This window comes from Lutjanus erythropterus, chromosome 3, assembly GCF_056507025.1.
Source record: "Lutjanus erythropterus isolate fLutEry1 chromosome 3, fLutEry1.hap2, whole genome shotgun sequence".
Taxonomy (NCBI): domain Eukaryota; kingdom Metazoa; phylum Chordata; class Actinopteri; order Lutjaniformes; family Lutjanidae; genus Lutjanus; species Lutjanus erythropterus.
The window spans coordinates 36,551,101-36,574,334 of NC_139319.1; the positions used below are offsets into that span (position 1 = coordinate 36,551,101).

The 23,234-nt window shown below is 38.9% G+C and overlaps 2 protein-coding genes across 4 annotated transcripts; both read right to left on the reverse strand.

The window, feature by feature from the left end:
• Positions 1-184: 184 nt before the first annotated feature.
• On the reverse strand, positions 185-8,630 carry LOC146330443 (Fc receptor-like protein 5). Of its 3 annotated transcripts, XM_084715989.1 has the most exons (11): positions 8,515-8,616; positions 8,400-8,426; positions 7,834-8,115; positions 6,747-7,043; positions 5,536-5,808; positions 5,092-5,424; positions 1,791-1,844; positions 1,583-1,693; positions 1,467-1,491; positions 1,272-1,362; positions 185-376 (listed from the first exon to the last, which is right to left on the reverse strand). In XM_084715989.1, exons 1-11 carry the CDS (start codon positions 8,552-8,554, stop codon positions 356-358), a joined length of 1,554 nt encoding a protein of 517 aa, XP_084572115.1. In that variant the 5' UTR covers positions 8,555-8,616; the 3' UTR covers positions 185-355. The 3 variants fall into 3 exon arrangements, with proteins under 3 accessions (XP_084572115.1, XP_084572116.1, XP_084572117.1); XM_084715990.1 differs by lacking the exon at positions 8,400-8,426 and having other exon boundaries at positions 8,515-8,630; XM_084715991.1 differs by lacking the exon at positions 1,791-1,844 and having other exon boundaries at positions 8,515-8,617.
• A 775-nt stretch (positions 8,631-9,405) lies between these two features.
• tmc8 (transmembrane channel-like 8) lies at positions 9,406-21,928 on the reverse strand. The gene is made up of 16 exons (XM_084715997.1): positions 21,595-21,928; positions 19,380-19,641; positions 18,026-18,174; positions 17,013-17,147; positions 16,864-16,916; positions 16,654-16,793; positions 15,810-15,957; positions 14,901-15,065; positions 14,652-14,803; positions 14,447-14,519; positions 12,864-12,961; positions 12,483-12,669; positions 10,986-11,143; positions 10,481-10,624; positions 10,133-10,211; positions 9,406-9,962 (listed from the first exon to the last, which is right to left on the reverse strand). The coding sequence occupies exons 1-16, from the start codon at positions 21,635-21,637 to the stop codon at positions 9,816-9,818; spliced, it is 2,133 nt and encodes a 710-aa protein (XP_084572123.1). The 5' UTR covers positions 21,638-21,928; the 3' UTR covers positions 9,406-9,815.
• Positions 21,929-23,234: the final 1,306 nt, after the last annotated feature.

The following is a 23,234-nucleotide window of genomic DNA, read 5'->3' on the forward strand; positions in this document are numbered from 1 at the left end:
AATTAATTCGCTCCTGCCATAACTGCCATCATGTTATCACATCAAGTCACACTGTGAAGTAGAAATGAAAGTGTAATTAAGTATTTTTCCATTGGTTTAATAAAACAAAAAACAGCAAAATATAATTTAATGTTTGATTCTTTATTTGCAAAAACAGTATACAGTAGTTTTGCTAAAAAAAAAAAAAAAAAAAAGATAATTTCTTCCTTTTAAATGAACATTCCTGTAGTTTCTTGCCAGATCAAGAAACGTCCAAGAACAAGAAAAGAAAAATAGCTGCAGATTCAAAATTAAATAATGACAATCAGCATGAAGAGATGGTCAGTTTGTTGAGGGGTTCAGGTTCCTCCTCCTGTCATACTGTGATCTCCAGGGTCTAAAACAGAGAGAGAACAGTCATGATGTCCTCTTGTTTACACCTGGTACACATTGTTTCAGATATTATTAAAAGCAAAACAGCCTTTTAATTTAAGTATACAGATGGTCAATGGAGTATTTTTTATTTTTTTTTATCATATTAATTTTTTATCCATACTTGAAAAGCTGGTCTGCTTAAAAAGGATGTAGGGTTTCTGGCGGACAACAAGTTTTGAGTTCAGTCACTTGTATAAGCTTTTTTTTTTTCTTTCCTGAGGAATTTCTTTGAAAGACCTGCTCCATTCAAAGCCAATCACATACTCAAAAAATATGGTATGCTCTCTGTAGACACATTTTTGCATATGGAGCAGGCCTGATGTGCAATGACTGGAAAACTCTTTAGGTTAAAGTAAAAATAACTGGGTAATACTGTACTTGATGGGTCTGTATTTTCCTGATGATTAATTCTCAATTTTCTGGATTTTTTTTTTTTTTTTTGATATTTACTTTGGCTTAAATGGAGCAGGTTCTTTCAAGAAAATTCCCATTTGTCCTATTTATTAATTTATTTATTTATATACTAATTTATTCTTTCATTCATTGTCTCTAATTAGTATCATGCCATGCAGTTCTTTCCAGAAATCATCCTAAGAAATTATTGGAAAATTATTAGGGACGTACAGACCTGTAAAACAAAGCACTGCCATGTGTCCCAGTGAAACAGCATATACATTTTTCTTATAATTAACACCAAAAACCTTACAAGGCATTTACGTATCATTAGCTTTCTAATGAATTATAGGAAACTGAGGGACCTGTGAAAGTAAAGTGTTTCTGGACAGTATGTCACACTGATTCAGAATCATTGTATTTATGTGCGGTGCAGCATTGTTATGTGTTTTGTAGGCCTGTACCTCATTCAGAACATCACAGTCTGTAGACGAAGCATCGGCCTGTTTGCTTCCTGACTGTGACGTGGGTGCAGCCAGGGGAGGTGCATCAGAACTGGGAATGGAGGGCAAAAACATTGTTGAAAAGGGTTGATTTGTGTTACAGAATAATAAATTTTAATTAATAAACCGCCCGAAGTGCATGAAAATTTGGCTTACTTTGTTGTAGCAAGGTGGGCATGAGCTGTGAATGAGAGGAGAGGCGGAGACATAAGAACATTTAATCTAAATTGAGCGACACATTTCCAGTCTATTAATTTTTCCGTCACACACACCTTGCCTGCGGTCAAACATCTTGTACACAAAAGCTACGCCCACTGCCAGCGTCAGAAGAAGGAAGCAGCAGAACGTTAAGGTGATGACCTCCATGGTGGTGATGAGAGGTTCTGTGAAAGAGAAAGGACAAGATCAATAAAGTATCACTTATCACATACTGTAGCAGCAATATGTAATGCAATTAAATATTCAATATGTGCTTTTTACTTGGTGGTGTTTCAGTGGAAGATGTTGCTCGAGGCATGGAGTTAAGGGTCCTCTCTGATCAAGAGTAAAAAGTGTGGTGTGGGAAAGACCACCCCACGCAAAAAGGACATTTTTTAAAAAATGGCACATGCCTGAATTAAAAATAAGACTGTTATCGGAACATTTTGTGAAATAAGCTTATTCCTTTTTCCATGAGTTACACAAGTTGATACATGCCATCTGTACAACTGTATGGTAAATATGTAGCTGGGGACAGCAGCCGGTTAGCTTAGCTTAGCATAAAGACAGGAGACAGGGGGCAACAGCTGGTCTAGCTCTAATACAATCCAGCTGCCAACACCTGTAAAGGTCACTTATTCACACTGAATAACTTGATTGTTTAACCCATACAAATAAATTAGGTGCAAAAATGCCTATTTTCCATTTAACAGAGAGTTATGTGACGACCATTTCCTGGCCAGCAGTGTAACTTCCTGGTGCCTCTCCTGTGGTTTCCCAGCAACCTAGCAAGGACAATAAAGCTCCAGTATGCCTCTGCGTGGTAGGTCATTTTTACACTGTTGTGCTAATCAGCTTTAGAGCTTCAGATAGGCAGATTTTGTTTCTTTTAGTAAGAGCCAGATAGTGTTGTTTTTGGCAGCCTGTTTTAATTTTAGTTTTAGTCTAGTCTTTGTGTCAAACTGTCATTTTAGTTTTTATTAGTTTTAGTCACCTTCATACTCTTTTTTGTCTAGTCAAGTTTTAGTCGACTAAAAGTCTGAGCATTTTAGTCTTATTTTAGTCAGAATAACACATGACTATTTTCGTCTAGTTTTAGTCGATGAAAACTGATGACATTTTAGTCTAGTTTTAGTCAATGAAAATTGTATTTTACTCTCTTTTTAGTATTCTAATTCTATTTAATCCAATCAGTATAGCAGGGGTATTCAACTAAAATTCAAAGAGGTCCAGTTAGAGAAAATTTCCTAAAGCAAAGGTCCAAAACATCATAATGTCTAACTTAGTAACTAAGTAAAAACACTAATACCACAATGTAAAAATACCTAAGTAAAGAATGTGAGTATTTTTTCCATCACAGCAGGTCAGTGATCAGTGAATAGTGTTTTATTTATGGCGGCCCGCCACATTAAAAACATCGACACCGAGACATGATTTTCTATTTTTTTGAGCTGCGCACCTTTTTCGGTCGTGTCTAGAAGGTAACTCTTTATTTGCACAACTCTCGCGAGTTATTTCTAGTAAAATAATCAAATTCGCGCGATCTTTCGCGGGTCTAGGGTTCCCTTCTAGACACGACCCTCTGTCTCTGTCAAACTACAGACAGCAGACTGTCTGTAAACGGCACGATGTTAAACTGCAGTGTTTCACACAAAGACTTTATTTGTGTGGACACTCAGGTTTGGTTTGTCACCAACTTTGTCATTTTTATTTTTTTAGTCAGTCCGAGAGGACGACGGTATCAGTGATTGATTAGTGATCAGTCTGTCCTCCTCTCCTCCCTCACCTGTTCACTCTGCTGTGAGAAGATCTGAAAGTTTCTCACAGAGAAACACAGACTCTCCTGTTTTACGTTTAGGCCTCCATATACAGTTGTTTCGTTTTATAAGCGCATCTGGTTGGTGATGATGTCATTAACCATCACGTTAGTTTCTGTTGTAATAAACTCCGTCATTAAGAACAGTCTCCTCCAGCTTCTCTGCAGTTGGTCTGTGTGTTTCCTGATCAGATAAACCAGTGCCGGAAAGACTAGAAAAGTTGCGCCAGTTAAAATAGAAGCGTCTTTAAAATCTCTTAATAATTTATTGGTTATAAGTCCGGGTCTGTATAGGACGGCGTCTGGGTCCAGACTCGGACCGCGGTCCACCTGTTAGCGACCCCTGGTATAGACAAAACCAGATTTTTCTTTTAGTCAAACCCATTTCACAAATCAAACATGGTTATCTTATTCTTATATTGTTACCTTATAAACTTGTCGTGTTTTTCCCCGTTATTTTGTGGCCGCATTTCTCCCCATCTTTTTCCACAACACATTCCGTTTTGTTTTCCACTTGTTTGTACTCAAAGTATGTCCATATATCATGTCTTTGTTTTCTCCACGGCTGCCCGGCCATGATCCCACCACAGCTGCATCTAAATAATGCCGCGAGTGGGGATTGGAAGTGACGTCGCCTGCGTCTGCGCAGTGCGACACACAGCCTAGGAAACAGAAACACTGCAAAATAATAAACGCGACTAAACATTAAAAAGTTATTTCGTCTCGTTTCGTTTTGGTCAACGAAAATGAAGAGACATTTTAGCAGGGTTTTTATTTTGTAAACCACATTTCGTCTCGTTTTTATTCGTCAACAATATTGCATTATATATTTTTATTATAGTTATCGTCACATAACCACCATTTACGTTTCGTCTCGTCTCGTTTTCGTCACGTGATAAAGGTTCGTTGACGACGATATTTCGTCATAAATTTCGTTGACGAAAGCAACACTAGAGCCAGACTAGATATTCCTCTTGGTTCATGTCGTTACGCTGAGCTAAGCTAAACGACTGCTGGTGGTAACTTCATATTTACCATCAAGACAAAAATGGTTTACAGATTTGTTCTTAACTTATTTCACTGGAACACTCAGTTAACTTGAGTTTGATGTCAATTTCAGCTCCGACTTCCATGTTCCAAGGTAAATGGAAGGTACCCTTGTTACTCTGTGCTCCAGTAACAAAGGTTGATACCCAGCAGAACCTCAGTCAGCTTTCTTCTTGACTGTTTCCTGTACTTAGATAGGCTATGCTATTTGTCAAAAAGAAAAACTAATTTTAAAGATAGTTACCAGATGTTATGAGCTAGCTAACTAGCTAGCTAATGATCAATTAGATTAGATTAGCTAACTAACTAACTATTTTTTTTGCTAACAATAGCTAACTTAATGTGACCATATACTTTGGTGCTTTTATAGGTCCCCCAGCAACATCTTGTAACCATCTTCAAATTTTGGTTCACTTTTTAACAAAGACGAGCCTAACACATAGCATATCTAAGTAGAGGAAACAGGAAAAGAGAAGGTTGATTGAGGTTTCACCAGACACCAGACTTGCTCAGCTGTTACTGGAGCACAGATCAAAAATGGGTGGGACTTAGGAAGGGTCTATTAGATTGACATAATTTTGGTCTGTGCAGTAAATATAAAGCTAACACCACATTTCTTTGCTTCCTGAGAGTTGGAACAGTCACTAAGAGAGTGAATAAAATTATTTCTAAAAATGTCAGACTATTCGTTTAAGATTACTTTTATTCTATTCTTTTCACCTGTGACGCGGACTAGCACAGCCGCACTCTCCACCCAGGGCCCAGAGTCATCGTAGCTGTCCCTGACCCTGCAGCGATAATACCCAGACTCCTCTGGGCCGAGCTTGGTCAGGAGGAGGGTTCGTCTGTGGTCAGCCAGGGCATAGTTAGACAAGACTGGCTGAATATGGGAGTCCACACGTGTCTCGGAAGGAAGGACAGAGTCGTTAAAGAGCCAGGAGACATAAGGAAAAGTTCCTCTGCTGATTTGACAGCTGAGCCTGGCTGCAGCCAGTTTGGAGTCAGCTCTGAAGAGGTGTTCAACCTCCACCTTCACAGGACCACTGACTGGGGCTGGGTAAAGAAGGGGAACAAGATAACGAGAGGAAGATTATCAACAAGTGGATCTAAAGATAGGCAGCCACAGAAAGACAAATTTCCTTCATATGTATTGGTAGTTCATACCCACTTCCAGGGTCACGGGCTCACTCATCAACTCCTGCACCTCAGTCTTAACCCTACATCGAGCCACGCCCATGTCCAGTCCTGGTAACATGGTGACAGGGAACCAGGCAGCGAGGGATTCAGTCGCTGTCACAGAGCCCTTTGGCCTGTCATCTATTGAAAGAGAGAAGTTGACCGGTGGACTACCTCTTGTTGACCAGCAGGTCACGTTGCCATGGTAACTGTCTCCCTCTTTGGAGAAGGAGAAGGAGATGCTTGGTTTTGAAACATAAGCTGGAGGAGGAATGAAGAGAGGAGAAGACGGGGACAGGGAGGACACAGTAAACGTTAGGCTGCAGAGAAACTTTGAACAGATCTAACCAACACCTCAGGCAGGTGCACGAATGAGGAGTATATAGCCAAAAGTATGTGGACAATTATTGTCTGGGGTTGTTTTTTATGTTTTTGGTTAGGCTCCTTATTTCCAATTACGCTAACTCTTAACGCTAAGGCCTACAGTGATATTTTAGATAATTGTATCCTCCTAACTTTGCAGCAGCAGTTTATTGAGGGTCCTTTCCTGTTTTAACATGCCCCTGACCACAAAGCCAGGTCCATAAAGAAATAGTTTTCCCAGTTTGGTGTGGTGATTGGCCTGCACAGAGCTCAGACCTCAACCCAAACCCCACAAATCAGTAATCAAAAAAGGAGGGTTAGGCAGGAAGTGAAATAGCATAATCAAGGAGAAAGGCAAGAACTTCAAAAAAAAAAGAAAGAAAAAAAGACAAAACAACACAGAAGACATAACAAGACCAAAATGATGTAAAAGATATATCAAGACAAAAATGGCGTACTTTGACTACATTTGATAGCCTGTACTTTTTCACTTGTACTTGAGCAAAGAAGTTGAATCAGTACTTCTACTTTTACTTGACTTTTTTTCACTCAAGTATCTGTACTTTGACTTGAGTACAGAGAGTGTGCACGTTTGCCACCTCTGTTAAAACCCAAAACCATGACAGTTAGCACTTCCTAATTAGCACTAAAATCATTGTAATTTCATGCCAATCCATCCAATAGTTATAGATATTTCAGTCTTGTCAAAAGTGGTGGAACTACCAAAAACCAACAAAACCATCACTGCTAGTGAGGTTAAAAAACACCCAGACTTATGCAGGCCCTTCAGCCTCTGGTAAGGCCTCAGTGTCTCCTATTTTTTTGTTGAGACATACCTTTGACTGTAAGCTGGACCTCTGCGCTGCTGGAAAACCTCTTGATGTCCTGCACCCTGGACCAAGCCATGCAATAATAGTGCCCAGCATGCTCTGGAGTCACCTCCCCAATAACTAATTGGTTGCCACTGAGGCTAAAGAAGGAAGAGGTTGAAGATGTTATTTCCTTCCTGTTGATAAACCAGGTGTAGGAGAGGTGGGAGCCCTTTGTGACGTTGCAGCTCAGAACGACGCGTGAGCCCTCGTATGCGACTGGAGGGAAGGGTTCAGAAGTCACCCTGGTGTTTGACGCTGGAGCTGGAAATTAGGAAGTGATGGATGGTTTGGGAGAAGAGGGAGAGGTCAAGTGTGGGATGTAACAGAACTTTAAAGGGACAGTTCACCCCAAAATCAAAAATATATATATATTTTTTTCCACGTACCTTAAGTGGTATTCATCCATCTTTCTTATCTTACGTAATTTATAACTTAATATAATTTTTATAAGTAATTTTTTCATTAATTCTATAATAGTTGTACACTTTAATATCTGTTTGCCTTTAATTTTCATAGACTTCTGCTTTCAGAGCTACTTATTAATTATTGGATTATTTCTAAAACCAATAATAATCTAATACAGAGACAATTATGTAATATTGTATGATGCAGATATATTTATAAACTCTTTTATTTACAACCGCCCTTTGAGAGCAACCATAATGCTGATGTGGCCCTGAATAAAACTTTGACACCCTGATCTGATCATAGTTTTGGTGTGAGTTGCCAAATTTAGGAGATATTGTTCATTTAGACACCTGCCTTCTCTTTAATGTAATGGAACTAGATGCCACTCAGCTGAGAAGGACACTGATAATGTTTACATCCCATACAAAACTGAGTGCCATTTAGTTCCATTCTATTAAAGAGAAGGCAGACATCTCTAGAGACGATATCTCCAAAACTCCACAACTCACACCAAAACTATCTATATAGATAAACAGCACTGCAGGTAGGAAGAAAATATATATTTTTGTTTGTGGGGTGACCTGTCCCTTTAAAGCTCTAACCAAATAAGTGTTTTCTACGTCTGTTTGAATCTTTTACTCACTGACTACACTCAGCTTGATTCTGTTGCTGACCCCTGTGGTTCCTCCTGCCGTCGCCTTGCAGTGGTATGAACCCTCAGATGTTGCAGTGACCTTCAGGGGTAATGCTACGGGTTGGTCCTCTCTGAAACTAGTATCTTCAGTGATCAGGACATCACCATCCCCCAACAGCTTGTAGTTGACTGGCGTGGAGAAGCCAGGTGCAATACACCGGAAAACCACCCTCGAGCTGACGTAGGCCATGTCAGGCCCAGTCAGCACTGGGTGAAGAGAGGTCGACCCACCTGAAGAAAGAAATGAAACACTGAAAGTTTGGCTGGAGAACTGAAATCCACCCATTCTGGGTTTTAAAGAGAGACTGAGCAGATACAGATATCAAATAATTTTTTTTTACTAGAGTGAATGTTAGGGTTAGATCAAAGAACACAAGCTCCTGAATTAATAGCACTATTCACCTGCCATGATATAACACAGCAAATATCTGAACAGTTCTGAACCAGTGAGAACAAACAAAAGATCTCTGAGCAAACCGAGCTCCATATCTTAAGCACTACTTTAAAAAACTTACTTATCTTGGTGATCAAACTTGCCAAAGCTGAAAAAAAAAATCATATTTCAGAATGAAAATTGGTCCATTAAATGATTTTTTATCTTGCCATTTAAATCAAATTCAACTAACTCACCCAAAATTGGCAACAAATTTAGAGTCTGTAGATTCTTCATAACAGTGCTCTGTTTTTATCTTTGTCATGGTTACTGTAGCGCAGCTATGTGTGTTTCTGTGTGTGTGTATGTGTAAGCCCGTGTGCGCAAAAGCTGGGGGTGTCCCACATGTGTTACAAGTAGATAACATATTAGACTTCGTGTTCAGTTTCATTACCAAGAGGCAGTGGCTGGAATTGTTTTCACCTTGTGAGTCTGTGTATGTTGGTGTCATCATGGTAAAATGTGGTCCTGGGTCCTTTCTGAGTACTTTTCCAGGTGTTTGTATGTCTGTCTGTCTATATGTGGACAGATTTTATCACTTTTTAACAGTCTTGAACACATGGGATTAGTATGATGTCAGAGTAGATAATTACAGTAAGGTTAGGGATAGTGGTCTGAAAAAAAATGCACGATGGTGCACCAAAAGGCCACAGCCTGGCTACTACAGTGCTGACAATATGAAAATACAAAACGACATTGACAGCATGAGTAACAGTCATCCCTCACAGCCACACATGCAACATCATTTCAATCAAGTGAATAATGCCGGTGTCACATCGACTGTAGATGGGGGCAAAATCATTTACTTCAAGAAGTGGCCTCCAGCGTCCTCTGAGTAAATGTCACTTATGGCAGTATCGCAACTTTAACTGTTCAAGATGCAGTCACAAAACTTTACAGGTGTGTAGTTGAGGGTGGATGTGGTCCTACCCACGAGTACTGAGTACAAATGTAAGTAAGTGTGTGAGGTAATAACCTCTGAGTACCCATGGGTCAGAATGTCAAAATGTTGACAAGCATTGCAGTTGGTGTGATCTCATCACAAGATGGTCTCTGAGCGATACTGAACACCAGTGAAGCTTTAAAAATGTACAAACCACAAATGTTTATTGAGCCAAATATTTGTATAACATTAAAAGTTAACTGAATACAAGTAAAGTGACATTTTCAAACACACACAGCTAATTATGACCATCCAAGAAATCCAAGAAAGTTTAATAAGCTTAAGATAATACAAATGTATCAAAATCACTCCCCTAAAAAATGATGGCGGAAGTGACCAAGATTAAGACAATGCAACATATGAAGATTAAATGATGACCTTTGCAGATAAAGGTCACAATTGCATTTCTTATCTTTTTACATCATTTGACTGGAAAAGTTCAGAGTTCATCAGTATTTTATTTTCAGCCACCACCCCCAGACCTCCACCAAAGCCAGGCTTTATTGTTCAGATAAAGTCTTTGAATGGAGAGGCCTGACAGCTTGGAGACTTTAGTTAGTTTGTATGAATGGAGGGAAGGTCCTTCCAGTGGCTGAGAGGGGCGTCTTCTTTGATGGCTGCAGAACGGACTCTGGGGGGATTTTTCTTACGTCTGAGCATCGTGGCATGCTGTTTCACCAGAAAACGCTTATCTGAGCTGCTCTGTGAGGAAAACAAATGTAAATTTATAGCCACAGCATGGACACAGATACGGTAGAAAAGCATATCACACTAACAGGCCCAAATTAACTGGGTGTAACTCAAATAATTCCTTATCTTCTCTCTGTGACTAACTTGTAAGTATGTACGCTGTTTGATGACATGTGACTTACCATCACCAGCATGTCTTTCAGTCTCTCAATGGCCTTCCGGTTGGCTCGTCCCCGTGACACGTATGAGGTAAAGATTATACTGAGAAAACAGAATGTGCTTCATGTTGCGTTCAAAGATCAGATGAAAGTACTGTGTGTCTATTTTAAAACAGCTTGTATTCATTGATGATCATTAGTATTACACAACATGTCAGCAGCTGCATACATAGTGCCTCTTGTTCTCTTTATCAAACGCTGAAACAGTCTTAAAGAAGATCATACTTGTTCGCATCCAAACAGGAAAAACTCATCCCACTGTCAATACAGAGCCAGTGTTTGCATAAACCTGTAATGTCTTTGCATACTTACATTTCAGCGAGTATGAGAGGCAGGGCGAAGGCTCCAGAGGCCAAGTAGTGGAGAGTGGTCTGTGCCGGGCTTGGGAGACTGGCCACACACGTTCCTGTTACATTAAACACAGTTTCACCACTTCCAAATGGACCACAGGACAACCTGGGAGGTAAAAGGAAGAACACATGGTAGAAATGAAAATGGGATCTTTCCTTCTAGTGCTAAAAGGGCATATAGGTTTTTATATTAATAATTAATGCTACTACAAGGAGCTTTTAACTAGCCACAAAACAATCTCCTTAAAATCAGATGAAACAAGCTTAGATGATTCTGTTTAAATTATTTAATTTTTGACATTTTTGTTTGAGGTCATGGTGGTGGAAACGATATCACTTCTATCTATATGTGCCTCCAAAAACAACAAAATATTGAAGTTCCTGTAGTAGATTTTAAGAAACAAAAATGACACAGTTCTCTGCAAGTAAATACGAAATTACAATAAAAGTTACAGTAAAATTAGTACATCTTTGTGTCCAGTGTGTTTCCTTCAAAGTAGAAGTTGAAGCCCAGTGTGACTGCTGCCATGAGGAGACCGAGCAGCAGCATGAAGTGGAACAAAACGGAGGAGCTGGAGGCTCGAAACATCCTCTGCTCTGCCACACAGCACCGCAAGACCGTGAACTGAGGACAGTGTTTGAGAGAGAGACACATGGACATGGCTTCATTTAGTGGCTTCTAGTGGTGAAATAGCAGACTGCATCATCTTGTCTCAGCGTCCCTCTCCTAGCATGTAAGAGAACCTACAGTGGCCACAAAACAAAAAACAAAACAAAAAAAGCATAAAACATAGCTGTGCAACATGATGGCCTCTGACTGTAGATATAAACCACTCATTCAAAGGTTCAAATTTATGAATATTATATTTCATAATATCTGCAAATAAATAACCCTAAAATTTACATACTAGACCTTTAATGGCTTTCTTGCCATGAATTAGAAGAGAAGATCTGCACTACTCTTGTGTCTGTCCACTAAATATAAATCTTGAGCCAGGAGACAGTTAGCTTAGCTTAGCATAAAGACTGTAAACAGATAGAAAGAGCTAGCCTGACTCTGTCCTAAGACGACAAAATGTGCCAACCAGCACCTGTAAAGCTCACTGATTAACACGTTATTTCTTGTTTGTGTAATCTGTGCAAAACCAAAGTGTATAAACAACATTATGTGCCAGACTATTTCTTGTCTGGGTGCAGTGATTTAATGGAGACTGACCTGTTACCTGGCATCGTCATGGTGACCACTACACCTACCCTAGAAACTGTCCTGTGCATGACCCCCGATGATTTTGGCATGGATGAAACAAATATGATAAAATATGATAAAATATGTTAATTTGTGAACTGTTGTTAGGTAGATTTAATTATTTTTGGACTGACTAGCTCTTTCCAGTGTTTGTGCTAAGCTAAACTAAACTATGCTTAGCTAAGCTAAGCTTATCAGCTGCAGGCCATAGCTTTATATTTATCATACAATGGTACCAATCTTCTCTTCTATCTTTTGGCAAGAAAGCAAATTTCTATAAAATTTCTTAAATAAAAAAAAAAAATCCTCTAAAAATGTTACATTTTAAAGATAGTTTGCACAAACAAACAGGTCAGATCATTGTTTTTTATCCATTTCATTCATTATAATTGTTTTGTATTTCAGGTTATTTGTTTTATTATTTGAATAGTGTTGCTTTGTTACTAATGTATTCTACCCAATGAGTATTTTCTATCTTTTATTTCATTATCTGAATGCCTTTGTCAGATTGGTTTTGTTTAATTTAGTAGTAGTAGTAGTAGTTTTGCTGTTTATAGTTTATCCTTTTTGTTCTTGCACATTTTGTGACATTAATCTCTGTAAAGGATGTTGAACTGGATGTTCACATTAAAAGACAGAGAAGAGAAAAGGTAGAGAGAGACATAGTTAACTAGCTCATGTGTTATAGATGTTCCATAACTTTCTTATTCCAGTCAACCTTTTTGATGTAGAACATGGCCGTCAGTGTGACTGTTCCTATCAGAGGCAGCAGAGGGCAGTAGTAGACTCCCACCCAGGACACTGTCTGACTGTACACCAGATCCAAGACATTAAACGGAATCAGGAAGCGCTGTTTCCCCGACAGCCGGGCCAGCAAGGACGAGGGGTACTTCTTTTGCACTAACCTGTTAGACAGAGTAAAGACAGTTTGCACAGAGAGCTTATGAATCTTCAGTACGTAGCATAACTGAGGTCCAAACTTTCCCTAGCCAAAACTGTGTTGGAATCTACTAAGAAAGACATCAAACGCATTGATCTTTCCAAACCACACTGATGATGACTAAGACAGAAAGTGACTGTTGATCTCAAGCAAACCCACTTCCTGGGGTAGTTCAAGAGAAAGGTGTTGCAGAAAGTGGCGAGGAAGTTGAAGATACACAGCTTGTACATCTCTTTGCCAAACCTGTTCTCCATGCACTGAAAAAAGAAGCACACACATTACAAAAAAGCTGTGAGGAAACATTTTACAGCATCACTTTGCACTTGATGTGTCATTAACAATACAGTTGCTAATTTGTATAAAAATAACTTCTTGTTATATTTGCTGAAACTGTCACTTTGTCCTGACTGTAGTATGCATGAGACAGATAATATGTGAAAAAATCAAGTTCCTCTGGCTCATCTCAGTCCTCCTAATGACATGTGAATGAAAACAACCACCCATCCTGAAAGAAAACAGCAAACTATTTTATTTTGTTAGCCATAATACTTGTTTTATTTCCACTCACTGTGAGAGCCTCTACTGTGTTTTGCTGTCATTTAACGTCACACTGTCTCTTTCACACTTTCACTCTCGCCTACATTTTCCCCTCTGCTCTGTGTGCTTCCATACATGGGCTCCACACACACAAGCAGAGGAGAGACAAGTGACAGGCATCACTGTATGGGTTGGCACTGTCCTACCAGCTGACAGAGACAAAGACGGACTACATGACAGCTCCCCAAAAGTGAAGCCAAAACACGTCGATTGTCCCCCCAGTGTCTGCAGTACAGGTCATAACCCCTGTCCCCTCTATGTCAGCAGATAGAACAAACTAAAACAGCAAAACACGTCAAATAAATTTTTCACCAACATGGTTTTGAAATCTTAGATTAGTTCTCATCACGCTACTGTTTGTTCAAGTGCTCATTTTTCTGATCAGTGGTTTTAATTAGTTATTTTTATGCAATAAAAAACAGACTTCATGTCATGATTGACAGCTTAATTCATAAGTGTGGCTCAAACACTCATCACTACTGTGCAGACTCTGGCTTAGTATCTGTTTTAAATTCACATGTTTTAAATGTGTTAAATTGTTGAGCCTTGTCAAAGGAGAATTTCTGTCACTTTGTGACAGACATTAAAGTTAATCTGTTCTTTTCTATTCTATTAAGTTCTATTCAATTCTATTCTTTTCTTTTTTATTCTATTCTAAGTGGCGTCACTGACGCAACATGGCAACGCTCATATCCAGGATATTTTAGCTTTATTTTTGTACAGTTGGAGAATTTGAGATATGTCATCCACCTTGATTTATGTCATGTATTGTCCTTCCTTCACATTATTCCACATTCCAAGGTAGTCACGTGACGTTTGTTTTCATCAAGCCGTGGTGGATTCTTTTCATTCTTTTTTCTTTCACATATCACATATCTGTCTCATGCACGGCTGTCAGGATTTAGTGACAGTTCAGCAAATATGACAAAAAAAATTTCGAGGTTACCAACTGATGCCTGTGATTGGATAAAGACTGATGCTAAAACCATCACCCAAAGTTAGTTTGTAATTTGTACTTCAGCTAGAGAAACATCACTGAAAATAAGGAGTGAGAATAGGAATATGGGCATGTATTTTTTCTATTCATTTTAGTATTATTATCATTTTTTAATTCCCTTAATTCCTTACTTATCACATCTACTCACTTGCTGATTATTTATTGTCCTCAAGATGAAAACTAAATAGATTCCCAGTGAGGCCAACTTTAAAAAGCTGCTCCTGAAAAAAAAAAAGCCACAATGAATGCATGCAGGTGTGTGTGTGTGTGTGTGTGTGTGTGTGTGTGTGTGTGTGTGTGTGTGTGTGTGCTAGCAATAGGTTATTGTGTGTTTATCTCCCTGTCCACCTTACCTCACAAGCGTGGCATTGACCTGCGTGGTGAAAGAGTAGTCCTCAAAAGACGAGATCTTGCGGAACACGTGAGGGAGGAACAGGTTGACAAAGGTGATGGTGATGGGAGGGAGGTACTGCAGGACCAGACTGACCAACCAGTAGTGCTCCCTCTGAGAAACACAGTTCAAGGTGTCAAGATATGAAAATCTATTCACCAACTCTAGGACACACTGTGACAAAACCAGATGTTCAGTATCAAAGTCTTACCTTATCCTGTGATATTTCTGTGGCAAAGAAGATAAGGTAGAAGGATCCACCCAGAAGAGACAGAACGAGAAGGTTGAGGACAGACCTGAGCAGGTAGAGACGCACCCTCTGTTTAAGTGTCCTCTGAGCCACGCGCAGTGAGAAACTCTGCTCCTCCAAGAACAGCTGATAACCAGCAGACAGAAATACAGAAGAACTTCTTCACTGTGACCAACTACATATCTCTGTATTAACTCAGTTAAAACACTAGAACTGCAGTACACACACAAAAACACAAAATATACCACAGGATATCCACACTGCCCTGTAAAAAAAAAAAAAAAGCTAAGAAAACTCTTATTTTAAGGCAACTGCCTTTACTTCTCTTGATAAATTTTCTAAATCTCTTTGAGTTTTAGAAAACCCCAAAAATTTCTATTTCAAAAACTGTTTACAGTGAGCAGTGAACGATTTTTGAAATACAAATTGAATGGTTGCAATTGAAACATATTTTTGAAAATATAATTATAAAAATATAATTGAAAATACTATAAATGGGAGTTAATCATTAGTGTTAGTGAGTTTACTCATCAATTTTTAAGATACGATATTTCAAGTTTAACTGTGGAAGAAAAGTAAATTATCTCATCAAAACATTATTAGCAGGTAAGCTTTTTTTAAAACTTCCAAAACTCCATGAAAGTAAGTTGCACTTGAAATTTTGAATTTGCTCAACATTCTCATTTTTACAATATGCCAACCTTTCATTTAAAAAGCTGAGTTGTCCTAACTGCCGACAGTGCCTACATAAACCAAGATGCATTACATGCTAGCTTTGCTAACGCCCATGTTGCAGTGTCTTAATCCCAGCCTATAGCTACTACTGTTGGCCAAAACATGCATGCAGGTACAATGTCAGTGTCCATTCACCCTGAGATCATTTTTGATGAAGCTCTGTTTGAGAGTTGCAGAAGCAGGCTCCTGGATGGTGAAGTCCCAACCACAAAAGATCTTATAGCTCACGTTCATACTGTAACGCTTCCCGAGCATCCAGGTGTGCTTGTAGCCAACTATCGTCCTACGAGAGAAGTTTACAGAGGGGCAGATTTAATATGAGGATGATGGCTACTGAAACTTATTGTTGATGTCTGTGAATATTCTCATTCATCCAGGTCTTGGTATTCGTATCAAGGTTTGTAGTAGGCAACTGGACTTGATAGAGTTCTTGAAGACGTTTCGCCTCTCATCCAAGAAGCTTCTTCAGTTCTGACTGACTGGTTTGGGAGTTCAGGTATTAAACCTCATGGGGTTGTTAACACCTGGAGGGGCATGTGACTCATGTACCCGCCCTTCCATTGTGTGACCCTTGAGGGTCACCTGGGGGGAAGTGGGAATGGGAGTCATTAAGGTCCCTGCTATCACGTGACTTGTTGGAGTCACATGATTTCAGGTGGATTGTAAGTGGCAGATAAATTGTGTCTTAGACCTCCTCCTCTGTTGAGAGACGGCCATTCCAGGTTAACAAAAATGGCCTCTTTCACTCCTCTCTCAAACCATCTGTCTTCACTGGCCAAAATACGGACAATGTCATCTTCAAAGGAATGTCCTGTAGCTTTCAGATGTAGATGGACTGCTGAGTCCTGACCTGAGGAACTGGCTCTCCTGTGTTGTGCCATGCGCTCATGCAGCGGTTGTTTTGTCACACAAGTCCAGTTGCCTACAACAAACCTTGATACGAAACTTATTGTTCTACTGTAGCTGTATCCTAACTGACCTGCGGACCACCATGATGAGACTGAGGAAGAGGATGATGAGGATCCCAGCAAGGTACAGCAGAGGTGTATTCAAGCATGACAAATCCAGGGAGCCGCGAGTGTAGAAACCAAAGAAGACTGGAGAACGATCCAGGTAGCCCTGCAGATAGATTACATTAAAAACACATATAGAACACAAACAGTACACACACAAGAAAAAGAAGCCTTACAGATCCCAGGAAGAAATCCAAAACAGAGTCGTTGCCTCCAAACTTCAGAGGTTCTGCAAAAACACAGAGAACAACACCACAGTGTTTCTGCAGGAGTCTACTTTGAGCTGTAGTTAATCTGCTGTCATCTGTCATTACGGCTGACTCACCACTGCTGTTGCCCCGGCCATAAAATGTTGTCGGCCCCAGAATGAAACCCCAGATCAGAGCGCAGTGGAGCAGATTCAAGCAAATCAGATATCTGAGGAAAACAAAGTAAGCCTTCACGCCAACTCCAAACCTGCCTGGAACACAGCAGAGAGAGTTTGTGTTTTCAGTAACACCTATGAAAGTCCTGTCTATATAATCATTATAAGTGTATTCATAAGACATAATAAATGTATAAGACCTTAAAAACATTGTAAATGTTTATAACCATGCATGACAACTATCAAGATTTATATAGTATTTTAAGTGAAAGACATAATGTATACTAGTTAAAGTAAGACATATGTACAATTCTATTTCCAAAAGAGTTGGAACGTTGAGTAAGACATAAATAATAACAGAATGCAATGATTTGCAAATCTTTTTTTTTTTTTACCTATATTCAATTAATACAGTACAAAGACAACATATTTAATGTTGAAACTGATAAACTTAATTGTTTTTTTTTGTAAATATACATTCATTCTGAATCTGATGCTTGCAATATGATTCAAAAAAGGACAAGGGCAACAAAAAAAAAATAGGAAAGTTGTGTTAATTGGTAGCAGGTGACAGTATCATGATTGGGTATTAAAGGGGCAACGCTGAAAGTGTCATTCACAAGCATGGATGGGGTGATGTTCACCACTCTGAAAAAGTGTGTGGATAAACAGTCCAACACTTTAAGAATATTTCTCAACACAAAACTGCAGGAATTTAGGGATTTCACCATCTATAATCCATAATATCATTGAAAGATTCAGAGAATCAAGAGAAATCTCTGCATGATGCTGAGACCTACATACAGTCCTTGAAGCAACATATTCTGCCATTCAGACAAAGCCATCTTTGCTTTTTGCAGCAAGACCATGCCAAGACTCATTCTGCATGTGTTACAACAGCATTGCTTCATAGTAAAAGAGTTCAGATACTAGACTGACGTGCCTTCTTATAATGTACTTCAGGCCATTCTTACCTTCAATGGAGTGAAGAGTGTGCTGCCATGGCAACAGGCCTGATAGAATTGCTCCCATCTGTTCCCAAACCCTCTTCCTGTTGATGCTCTGGCTCCGCCTCCAGGACTCCCAAAAACTAATATTGCTGATTTGCATCTTCCTCCTGTCCCTGATCAGCATAAATATGATACTTAATGACAGCCTTTTTATTTGAACAAGTTAAACACTGATCATAAGCATGGAAATACCATGAAAGGACCAGTGTGTAGGATTGAGTGGGTGAGTTTGCATATTTCAACCAACTGAATACCACTCGCCTCACCCTCCCCTTCCAAGTGGGTGGGAGAAACTATGGTGACCACCAAAGTTTAGTGTTCTAGGACGCTGTAGAAACATGGCAGTGCAACATGGCGTCCTCCATAGAAAAGGGCCCACACCCTCTCAGATGAACAGCTCATTGCAAGATAATGAAAATACAACAATTTATACGATACAATTTATATTGACAGTTGCATTACGAGAAATGTAGGAATCCAGTATTTTTGTAGGTTTAGACCATTCTCTTTTAGCCCAGCACTATCCTTAGCTAAGAGTCAACCCTGGGATAATGTAACTTTGTTTCTTTTGTTAACAGGGTTAAGCTAATGCCCACACTGCACTTCTACTAGTCCTGGGTTCAGTGTCCATTAGTACAACAACTGATGTGACATTCTAGGATGTCCTGTGTTTACTCTTTATTTTTTTAACCCTGTTTCACACTGGCACCTTTTTGCCCCAGGTTTAGTCAATATTCAGTTTATAGCCCCAGAAACTCAAAGCTATCCCTGCTCTGGAGCAGGGCAAGAGCCCTAGACCAGGGGTCAGCAACCTGTGGCTCTGGAGCCACATGTGGCTCTTTTGCATCTTTCCAATGGCTCCCTGTGGCTCTGACAGAAAAAGTATATTCATAACAGTTTTTTCCAACATCTTAACAAATTAGGAGGGTTGGCAAATATGTCATAGCTTGAGGTGTTGTTCTCCCTAAATTTTGACTAGTCTTGAGTCTCCCCAGTCTAACTATGGATGCCATGTCTTCAGGCTGCAAGTAAGTTGTCAGACATCACTATCTGAGACGGAAACTTCACTCTGTGGTTGAAAGACACATGAATAATAAACATGGTGATGCAAATAGAGGAAGCTTCATTTCATTTGTTCGCAACACAGCAAAGGTTGTGATTAAACTGGAACGCAGGTACAAAAAATAAAACATGGTCGGTCAATTTAACAAGACGTTCAGGTTTATATTGTGCAACATATTGAGCTAGAGTTGAACATCACAGTAAGATGCAGAATGAGAGGAAGCAGGTTTGAGGAGTGTGTTATAAGCTCTCCCACCTGGCGTCTCTCTTCCCCTGAATACACATGACCAGATTCCTGAGCGGCTGTGTAGATGCCTTGTCTTTGAGTCCTCTGGACAGGTGGCCATGGCTGATGTTCTCCCCTGGCTCTGGGCCACCCTGGTAAGCCTCACAGGCCTCCAAATGACCCTGTGTGTTCAGCTCGGGCCGGATGGCCTGGACACTGGGCAGCTGATCATATATCTCTGTCTGGTAGTACTCACAGGAGTCTGATGACAGGGAGGAATGGGTGCTCTCCTCTGTGGTGAGAATGGATAATGGAGAAATAATGTTAATAATGTGTTACAGGAAATAGTGAAAAGGCCCATGGTTATGTCCTCAAATGTCATATTTTGTCTGAACAACAGTCCAAAACCCAAAGATATTCAGTTTACAATCATATAAATAGAGATGAGCAGCAAATATTTTTATTTGTGATTTTCTAAAAAATTATTAAAATAATTAGCAAAATAGTTGCACTTTCTGTCAGTTGACTAATTGCCTAGTTGACTTCCCTTTTTAGGTTCTGAAAGTTTGATTTATTTAGGTATTTGTATTTGTATATTTAAAATACTATATTTTTTGACATCTGTGTAGACAGTTCTGTTCTGTTGTTCCAAAATTTTGCAATTAAGAGTAAAACTTAAAATTTAAAATAAAATACAGTTATATAAAACATCATCATCATATTAATCACATAACTAATTATGTTGTGAGAAAAAAAAGTTGCTATAATTGTTGTTTTTTAGAGTAGTTTATTTTTGGGGTCCCCAGGGACCACAGCTGGGAGTCCTTGTATGTTAAATATGTTGGCAGGATGAGGGATAAAGCATTAAAACTGTATGTTTTATTCCTGATACTGTCCTTTTCTGTGTGAAAGTGTATGTTATCCAGAATATCGTCTGCTCTGCTCTAAAAGTACAGAAATATTTCTTCTCCAGTACGAGAAGAAACATACACTTTATTTAAAGGAGTGTGCATAAAACTCATTACACTACCATAACCATGTCATGACACCTGAAAAAGTCTTTATGAATGTTTATAATTTGCCAGTAAGTGTAATTCGGACACTTGTGTCATTTTTAATGCAAAGTTGAAATTGTTAGATGTCTTTGTTATGACAACTTGACATCATCAAACTTAAAGAAAGTGTTTAGCTTTGTGTTAAGACTTATAGAGACTTATATATTATGCATCCAGAAGACATGCTTTTAATAAACCTTATTAAATAAAATTCCAAATTAAGCACATCATTTTTTTTCTGGAGCTGATGATGGCAGTATTTACGAGACATCTCACTTCCTTTTCATCTCTGTTGAGTCTGGCTGGAGTGGAGATATACCAGGTACCAAACACAGCCTCTGAGACCGATGGTGGACAGTTTGACGTCAGGGAATATAGTACTGAGGTGGTTGTCTGGTTGTGGTTGAGTTTGGCTCCTGGCACCCCGGGGCTGCGTTAGCTAATTTCGCAGCTAGCTCCACAGCTAAACAAGCTAACTAGCTAAGGCCAGCTACACATAACAGCTGACAGTGGTAGCCTACTTTAGCAACAAGTATACTAACTAGCTAAGTGCTGTCTGTCCATCAGCTAAACTAAATCACCTTGGTACTGTACTCTGTTGTCAGTCTAGTATTACAATATTTAATGACATCTTTGTGATAAGTCAAGATGGTGCTGTTGTACTTGCAAGTCCAGGATATAATTCATGACACTGTTCCAAAAACATTTGACAGTGTAATAAAACTTAATGACATTTTATGAGAAGTCCAAAATGTACCATAAAGCTAAACATAAAACATAAAGCTAAACAGTTTCTTTAAGTTTGATAATGTTAATTTGTCATAACAAAGACATCTCAAACAAACTCAACTTTGCATTACAAATGACATAATTTTACTGAATGGCACTTAATGACAACAGTCATAAAAATTCATAAAGACTCCTTTATGTTCATGACAGGGGGTCTTGACGGTGATGGTTATGATAGTGTAATGAGAGTCTTATGCACACCCCCTCAAATAAAGTGTCACCAACCTATCTTATTCATAAAACACAACATCATCATGGCTCTTCATTTGTATGCACAGTCACAGTATAATCTTACACAAATTAACACATACATTCTGTAAGCACAAAGTGTTGAACAAACAAAATGTCGTGTTTCTCTCAAACACACATAGTAGCCACAATTTGTATTGTTTTTCTGTTACCTGACAGGAGTCTCATGAAGTTCATAGTATTGTGCTCCTCCATTTTCTCTCCCTGCACTTCCTCTTTAACAACAAATGCCAATGTTCTTGCTTCATATAAAACACAAGTCAGCAAACAGCACCACCAACGCTGCAACTTAAAATTCTGAAAAAAGTTACTTCCGCAATCTGCATCTAAATACCCTGCTTTGCACCCCACAATCAACGCCACACTGGAGCGTGGGCTCTTGAGCAGCTGGTCTGAAGTTAGTGTGGTTCCTCAAAAGTCCCGTTGGTGTGGCTCATTTTCTGGCAGGTGGAGCAGATCTGCTCACACAGACTGACTCGGACTGAATTTGACAGCTCACAGGAAAACACATGACAGGATGCAGACACAGACTTTGCAGTAGTGGCTTAAAATATCATTTCACAACATTACAAAAAAACACCCACACACACGTACACTGGACTGAAATCAAGTGAGATGTTGATGGGCATTTTAAGATAAGTAAGTTTGAGGTTTGGATCAATGCTGGACACTGTAGATGATAGTAACGCAGATGATGGAGCATTTTGGTGTTGTTTGATGTCTTTAGAGTAACAATTTACTTTCATTTTATCTTGCTCAAGTTCTATCTAATGATTTATAATGTAATCTGATCTGTTTTCATATGACTTTGTCTGTGAAATCCAGTAAGGAACAATTTTAAATAAACCTTTGGTTTGAAAATGAAGTGTAAAGCAACGTTACAGCCAAAAGTGACATAATCAGATATGTAATTGCAAACTGCCTTTTCACTGAATCCATGCAAACTATGATATGCTTGACAGTACTAGGTAGATGTGACATGATCTACACTGGGCAGTGTTTCATCCTCTGGAAACATTATGTATGAGTAGATGTAGCACAGAAACTCTTTCCACCCACTTACTATACCACAAAGACATCTGAAGCTTCCAGTCAGAACTACTTACAAAGAAACATGAGCAGGGGCGATGCTTCTTATGTGTTTCGACACACTTCGATTCACGCAGTTTCAATTCTACTAAGACTTTCAAAATGTACAGGTCATTTTCATGAACACATTTTATTTGGAAACAAGGATGCTGTTTAGATAATATATTTGTTCAACTTGATTTAACTTAAATTTTCTAGTATTTATTTTCAGAACACTTCAGAATTTATAAACATGAGGTCTTCCAACTTGAAATGATGAGTTTAATGAATGCATTGTACAGAGTTCAAACAACTCATTAAATTAAGTTTCTAAAGAAACATGATCAGCATATTAGCAGACTCTCCCGCATACAGTGTTTTAGAGTTAAAACTCTCCTAAGAACCTGCTTTTTTATATATATATATACATACATACATACATACATACATATATATATATATATATATATATATATATATATATATATATATATATATATATATATACATATATATAAATATATAGTTTTAAGAAAATATAACCACAGACCATTATGAAATTCAGTTCATTCCCAGCTTACACTTAAGATTTACTTCTGTGGGAGCAGTTTTCACATATTGTCACAGTAGCCCCAACAGCAGCAGCTGTAAGTCCTTAGTGTGAAATGAAGAACTGACTCTTCAAACTAAGGAATTGTAAAAGACAACAACATATTTTGTTTTG

What these genes read in the sequence shown, in the direction of transcription:
- tmc8 (XM_084715997.1), bottom strand. Translation starts at nt 21,637, where the DNA reads ATGGAGGAGCACAATACTATGAACTTCATGAGACTCCTGTCAG. An exon ending in CTTCATGAGACTCCTGTCAG is followed by an intron (nt 19,642 to 21,594) that starts GTAACAGAAAAA and finishes TTCTCACCACAG; the next exon opens with AGGAGAGCACCCATTCCTCC. An exon ending in AACACACTGGACACAAAGAT is followed by an intron (nt 10,625 to 10,985) that starts GTACTAATTTTA and finishes TTTACCTCCCAG; the next exon opens with GTTGTCCTGTGGTCCATTTG.
- LOC146330443 (XM_084715989.1), bottom strand. Translation starts at nt 8,554, where the DNA reads ATGAAGAATCTACAGACTCTAAATTTGTTGCCAATTTTGG. An exon ending in AATCAAGCTGAGTGTAGTCA is followed by an intron (nt 7,044 to 7,833) that starts GTGAGTAAAAGA and finishes CCTAATTTCCAG; the next exon opens with CTCCAGCGTCAAACACCAGG. An exon ending in GCCCGTGACCCTGGAAGTGG is followed by an intron (nt 5,425 to 5,535) that starts GTATGAACTACC and finishes TTCTTTACCCAG; the next exon opens with CCCCAGTCAGTGGTCCTGTG.